Consider the following 7,610-nt stretch of genomic DNA (forward strand, 5'->3'; position numbering starts at 1 on the left):
TCCATTCTCAAATACTTTAACTGAGATAAGTTTGATATGATATTTGGTGGAATTACTTGAAGTTTGGAACAATTACTCAAATCCAACAACCTTAGATGGATTAGTTGCTCTATTTCTTTGGGCAACTGTTCAATATTAGAACCTATAAGGCTAAGAGATTCTAATTTCTTCAGCTCTGAAATTATAGCTATATCTCCCAATATGCACTAATCTAAACTCAGTGTTCGAAGATTTGCAAGGCAGCGAATTGATGGAGTGATGTAAAATGCATATTAGTGAGATCTAAAACTTTAAGCTTTTTCATCCCTTAAAAAATTGTATTTGGGATTTTCAGAAATGGGATCACTGATGTGATATAACACAAAAGGTTCAAGTTCTGGACATACCAATCCTTCAGGAAGTTTGTGGATATCATTGTAGGGCAAAGAGATCTTGCTGCAACTTTGGAGTTCATCCAGCTTTGGCCATTCTTCCAATCCAACACCTTCTCTCAATGAAAACACATGATCCTTGGATGCAATTGCTAAGGCAACATCATGAACAACATCATGCATTCTCACAAACGCATTGTCACCGATTTCTAGTAACAAATTTGAGGCTTTGAGGTTCTCAACCAATGTCTCAACTCTGTTTCTTGTGTCTTCCAATGTATCAGTTCCTTGAAACAATCGTAGAGCTATAACATATTTCAACAAGTCATTTATAAAAATATCATTATCCATTAAACCACAAAGCAAGAACAATGACTTAGCTTCATCACCATGTAAATGCATGTAGCTCAACTCCAGACTTGAGTGCACCATCGCATCCATTCCTCTTATGTTTGTTGGCATATACCTTTTTAACTATTGTAAAGCATCCTTCCATATAGACACACTCTTATTTTTTAGAACCTTTACAACTATTACAAGTGCAATTGGCAAACCTGCACATTCCTTTGCCACATTGATTACTATAGCTTGCAAGTCCTGCTTGTCAATGGAATCACCCACTGTCTTCTTAAATAAAACTAATGCTTCTTTTTCCGGTAAATGTAAAACAGGTATATCCTTCTGGGTACCCATCCCATTGGACAATACATGTTTATTTCTAGAAGTCAACACAATTTTACACCCCTTATGGTCATCTCCAAAAGGAATTCCCACTTCCTCCAAATCAAGTTGTGCCCAAATATCATCCAAAATTATTAGGATCTTCTTCTCTTTCTTGATCATCTCATTTAATCGAGTTGCTCTTCCCCATTTACTCTCCTCTTCAAATTTCAAACCTAGCATGTCTACCAGTTGTCCTTGAATTTTCCTCAAATCTTGATTTTGGAATACAGATGCCATAACCACTTCATCAAATAGCTTCTATTCATTGGCATGCTGAGCCACTTGTTCCACCAATGTTGTCTTCCCAACACCACCCATCCCCCAAACCACTATCATGTTGTCATCAGCATCCCTTAAGGCCTTCATAATTTAGTTCAAAGTTGACATTCTTGATTCTAAAGCTTTGTACCCTCTGAGAGTTGCAAAGCCTATCCCTAGCAGAGGAGCACGATATGACAGCCTCTCAAATTTCCTAGCTCCCAACCTCCCTTGCTTTCTTCTTTGCTGCCCTGCTTAGCTTATACTGCAACTTCAAATTAGGACACAACCCCATGAAATAACTCTTGTTTGCCTTCTTACCATTCAAGAAACTTCCCAGCCTCTTCCATGAACCCATTTGCGCCTATATTGTCAACATCAGCTTTGATTTCATCCCCGTTCCTGATAGCTTCATCCACGGAACGCTGCAGCCCAGTCCTGGCATCCCCCAGCTTCTCAACTTGGTGGACGAGATTATCAATGTTGCTACGATAGTTGAACAGATACCCAAAAGGACATCCAATTGGAGCAACCAGATATTCAACAACTTTTGCTGCAATTGCAAAAGCTATTTCTGCCATTTGCAATTTGGATTTTTTTTTTTTTTTTTTGGTGGGGATAATAAATGCAAACCAAAAGTAGAGACTAAGAAAAACAAAAGAAAACAACAACAATAGTAGCAGTAGCAGCAGTAGCTACAAACAAAGAAGAGAGTGGTAGCCAATGGATTGAAGGTGAGAAATGAAAACAAGGAAATGAAATATTGCTTGAAGCAGATGAGGACAGAATACAAAGAGACTCACCAGCAAAACGAAAATGCAAATCACAATCTCACTTGGGTTAGTAAAGAAAAAAAGAAGGAAAAATGGGCCAACGATGAGAACCAATTTTCTAAGCTAATCCGGTATTTTAATACATGACTTTGTTGGTGGCTTGCTGTCAAATGAGACAAAGGAAACACAGAGGAAGCTAGAGTTCAGACTGATAATGGGCTTACGAGACTTGATTTGGTTCAGCTAAGAACCTAACAGTACAAATGGACTTCGCAGCCATTCCCACCCCAAGGGCTTTATTAAATCAAACAACATTGATTTTTCATTCCTCGGCTTCTTCGTTCTTCTCTTGCTTTTTAGGCCCTTTTGAATTGTTGTTATAGCAGTTTGAATCACCATTAAAATAAAAGTATCATCTTGATACCAATAAGATGTGTTTAGTAGGAGTACGTTGGATTGTGATTTTAGGAATAACTTTTAAAATTTCTAACAATTCAAAATTTTGTTTTTCAAATATGAAAAAAATTACTTTTTAGAATCATTGTTAAAGACGTTCTAAACTTGATGAGAAACTCAATCACTTGAAAAGTGAATATGAGGAGCTTGTATTAAAGAAAATTTATTAATTTTAATTATGAAATTATTTTAAAATTTGAAAATATTTATTGTACATTTAGATATTTTTATCAATGATACATATTCAAATATAAAATTATTTAATTAGAATATTTATTTTTAAATAATCAAATATTTAACAATTATTTTTAATATGAGAGTGAAAATAATCATTTTTTTGTGAGTTCCTTTTTCGAGCTCTAATGCAAAAACTATTTCTGTACATTAAGATCATATTTGGTATATGGGAATGTAGAATGGAAATGGATATTTCTATTTTGTTTTCATTCATATACCTCTTTAAATAGAAATGAATATGGTGATTTTAATTTTTTGTATTTAAATGCATTGAAGAATATAATATTAGAATGACTATTTGTTTCAATTTTAATGTTAGCAATAATGGAAATTAGAATACAAAAACAAATTGACAATAATATACATACACATGATTTAAAATATTTTTTTTTTCATTTTTTTTTTAAATCTCAAATTACACATAATTTAAAATAATTGTTTATTTTCATTTTATAAAAACATCTTTTGAGAGTTTTTTTTTTCTTTTTTGCTAAATGATAAAATCTTATTTGAGGATGTAATTTAAAAACAATGTTCTATTTTTAAAACAACAAATTATTTTTAAAATTTATAACACGGTTTGGTTATTATCTTCTAGTAATAATTTTTAAAAATAAAGTGAAATAAAAAACCATTTTTTTAAAAAAGTAAAAGTTATTTTTATTAATTTAAAAGAAAAATACAAAGAAATAAGAAAAAAAATAAAAACAACAAAATTAGAAAGAGTAAAACATGATGTCTTTGTTTTTTTTTTTCATCCTCTCTATCACCCCTTATCAAAAAAAGAAAAAAAAAAATCTTAAAATATGATTTTCTTTTGAATTATATCCGTTTATATGAATTTCCTTTTAAGTTCTCTAAATTTTTTTATGAAACAAATAAATGCCAAATTAATCAACTCTTAATGAAAAAAATATTCATTTTTAAAAACAATTTGTAACTCAAAAACTGATTGAATTAGTTTTAGAAAGTTAGAAGACTCAAAATTAATCAAAATTAACACAAAAAATTTACAAACCCAAATTCATTTGGAATGATTTTACTAATTTTTTCTTTATATATAATTATAATTTTGTAAATTTTTTTACTAAGTAAATATGTTCCAAATTAAGTAAAACAAACATTGGATTTACTAATAAATCTAGTAATTTTGGAAAATAATTTAAAAATCAAATAGTAATATAACAATATATTAGAAATTTATAAATAAAAATTGGTCTAAAATGACTACTATTTTTCTTCCATAGAGAAACATATATTTTTTTACTTTCTCTCTCTAGAGAAATGAAGTTCAAATAAAAAGACACTTCATATTGAATTTGTTAATGAGTTTAATAATTTTTAAAAATAATTTAAAGCTTAAAAAACATATGTACTCACTGAAAAAATAATAGATGAAAACTGATATAATATATATATATATATATATATATATATATATATATATATATATATATATATATATATGAATTGTGACTTTATTGTTCTTCTACACACACAATTATGTTTTTTGAGTTTTCTCGTTAAGTAAATAAATTTTAAATTAAATGAGGTATAATTAATGCTTTGAATTATTTGGAAGTCAAAAAATTAATTAATTAATTATAAACTAAATAAAAATATTCAAACACTTTATCTTGAATTAATTACTAGACTTGTACATGTAATAAACAAATTGAATCATTTATATCTTAAAAAGTTTATTTATTTTTAAATTCATTTCAAATAAAATAGTATTAATAATTATTATTTTTAATTTATTATTATTCATTTTTAACAAAAAAAAAAGTAGGACGAATATTTGAAAAGTTTGAAATCATTGCATATGAAGCTTTTGTTTTCTTGGATGATGAAGGAAGCTGATGCCTAACGGGAGTACCCATTAGGATGGAGGAGGATCCTTACCCTGCAAAAACTCCCAAGTAAGGAATTCAGGAAGGGAATTCAACTCTCCTTTGATAAATTCAATTTCAAAATCAAAATTTGAAAGTAAAGCTTGTCATCTTGCAAAAATTTGTTTTGAAACTAATTTTTTAACATCTTTTTGTAAAATATCTTTTGTAGCTTCGCAATCAATTTTCAAAAGAAATTTTTTATTTATCAAATCACTTTGAAATTTTGAAATACATAAAACTATAGATAAAACTTCTTTTTTTGACAGTTGAATAATTTATTTGAGCGCCCAACCAGATCCCTAAATGATATCTAACTATATGCACTTGATTGTTGTATTCTTGCTTTAATATGCCTCCATATCCTAAATTAGATGCATGTAATTCTACAATGAGCAATGCATTTGGATGAGGGATGTTAATGCATGGTAAATGTTTGACTCTTTGTTTAATTTTTTTGACTAAATTAGTATGATGCTCAATCCAGGCAAGTGCATTTTTTCTAAGTCTTTTGTATAAAGGTTCACAAATGATTCTCAAGTCTTTGAAGTAATCAGAAACATAATTTAAATAACCTAAAAATATTTGCAATTGTTTTTTATCTTTTATTTCATCAGGGAATTTGTCAGCAAATTCTATTGACCTTTGAATCGGTTTGGTTTTTCCTTGAAAAATTTCATGTCCTAAAAATCTAATCCTTGTTTGAAATAATTTCAATTTTGGAGCAGAACATGCCATTCCATTTGCTTTAATGACATTGAAATTTTTTTTGAAATGAACAAAATGTTTTTCTAATGAATCAGAAAATACTAAAACATCATCAATGTATACAATTATGAACTAAAAAATGAGGATTAAAAATATCATTCATAATATTTTGAAATTCAGAAGGGACATTTTTGAGACCAAAAGGCATGACATTCCATTCATAATGACCAAAAGGGACAGTAAAAGTAGTTTTGTATCTATCTTCTTCTTTAATTTGAACTTGTCAAAATCCTGATTTCATATCAAATTTTGAATAAATTATAGCACTATGAAGTTTTTTTAAGTAAATCTTGCTTATTAGGAATAGGATATCTTATCCATTGTAATACTTTATTTAAAGGTTTATAATTAATGACTAATCTAGGTGTACCTCTTTCTATTTCAACAACATTTTGAACATAAAAAGCGGCACAACTCCAAGGAGATTTTGAGGGTCTAATTAATTTCTTCTTTAATAATGAATCAATTTCTTGTTTACAATATTCTAAAAGTTTTTCATTCATTTGAATAGGTCTAGTCTTAGTGGGAATTTTAGACTCATCAAAATTTTGAATGTAAGGTAAACTTATCTCATGTTTCTTTCTGGACCAAAAAGCATTTGGAAGATTAGAACAAATTTCCTTTTGAAAGAGATCTTGAATTTGTTTTATTCTCTTTTGAACATTTTCTTCTACAAGTTGTTCTTCTACTTTTTTATATTGAATTTCTTTTGATAGAAAATTTATATGAGCTTGTTTTCTTTGAATTAAATTTATTCTTTTATTTATTGAATCACTTTGGACTCGATGCATTTCCTTTTTAGTTAATGGATATAAAAAAGGGAAAAATATGGTGTTTCCTAATATTGTAGTTTTGACACCTTCATCATTTACTTGAAAATGGTAGAGTTAAGGTAATAAAAGGAGTTCCTAAGATTAAAGGTTCAGTCATATTTTGTACTAATATAAATTGAGTTCTAAAACAATAATTATTTTGACATATATGAACATTTTGAAGTTTAAATTCTATTTTTAATTTTCCTTTATTTGCAACAAAAAGTTTTTGTCATGTTTTTTCATAATATTTAATAGGAATTAATCCTTCTTGAATACAATTCATATAAGCTTCTGAGTCTATTAATGCTACTATTTCCATTTCAAAATCTTCGACTATGAGTTTTACATTTGTATACCATCTTTGAAAATCTATTTTTGATATTGTATTTATAATTGATTCTATAGGAGTTTGTTTATTAGGTATTATTATTCTTGGATCTTAATTATCCGATGTTTCAGCAAAATCTTGTTTATATTGTATTATATTTCTAATTTGTTCATTTTTTTTGTTTTATCAGCTCGTTTTCTAGTTTTATTTGTTCATTTTCTAATTTTAATTGATTTATTTGATTTTTTATTTCTTGTATTTATTCTTCCAAATCTTTAATAGAAATTTCATCCATTGAATATTGTGTAGGTTTAATTTGAATGTTATTTGAATCTTCCGTGAGAATTAAATTTTTTAAATTTTGTAAATAGTTTCTTTGTGTTTCTTCATCTTGAATTTTGTCTACAACATCAAAAAATATTTGCTTATCTACTTTTGAAGATATTACATTTATTGTTTTAATTGATTTTGTTTTTTTTTTATTTTCTATTTTTTGTATTTCATTAATTTCACTTGTTGTTTTTTCTTCTATCTTCGATGTTTCCTCCACCTCTCATGGGGCAGAAGAAAACAAAATTTGATTAAATTTTGTTTCACTTGACTTTTCTTGAGTTTTTACTTCACTCTTCTTGATTTGAGTTTTGTTGATCTAATAATTTTTTATTATGTGGAGAATTTTCTATTGCTTTTCTTGAGGTTAATGTTGCAATTCTTTTAAGGGATTTCCTAAATTTGAAAAACCAAAGGAAAAAAAGGAATAGTAATCCTAACTTGTTGCATATATTTTTCATATTGTTTTCTTAAAGCATTTCTAACTTGAGGAGGAAGTTGTTGAAAATAATTTCGTTTTGCAGTATTTTCAGGAGAAAAATAATTTGATTTAATCAATTCTACTTCAGTAACAAAATAATTTCTTTTAATATTTCTTTTTCTAATGATATTTATGTTTAAAGGAGGTTTATCATGATTAGAGAAAATATTTGACTCAG

General features: G+C 27.7%; 1 protein-coding gene across 1 annotated transcript; it reads right to left on the reverse strand.

The window, feature by feature from the left end:
• Positions 1 to 290: 290 nt before the first annotated feature.
• LOC117930509 (probable disease resistance protein At4g14610) lies at positions 291 to 1,331 on the reverse strand. The gene is made up of 2 exons (XM_034851154.1): positions 926 to 1,331; positions 291 to 676 (listed from the first exon to the last, which is right to left on the reverse strand). Exons 1-2 carry the CDS (start codon positions 1,329 to 1,331, stop codon positions 291 to 293), a joined length of 792 nt encoding a protein of 263 aa, XP_034707045.1.
• Positions 1,332 to 7,610: the final 6,279 nt, after the last annotated feature.

Source organism: Vitis riparia, chromosome 14, assembly GCF_004353265.1.
Source record: "Vitis riparia cultivar Riparia Gloire de Montpellier isolate 1030 chromosome 14, EGFV_Vit.rip_1.0, whole genome shotgun sequence".
Classification (NCBI taxonomy): Eukaryota; Viridiplantae; Streptophyta; class Magnoliopsida; order Vitales; family Vitaceae; genus Vitis; species Vitis riparia.

Coding starts and splice junctions, on each gene's coding strand:
- LOC117930509 (XM_034851154.1), bottom strand. CDS start 1,331: ATGGCATCTGTATTCCAAAATCAAGATTTGAGGAAAATTCAAGGACAA. Junction 677..925: donor TGTGGCAAAGGAATGTGCAG/GTTTGCCAATTG, acceptor AATATGTTATAG/CTCTACGATTGTTTCAAGGA.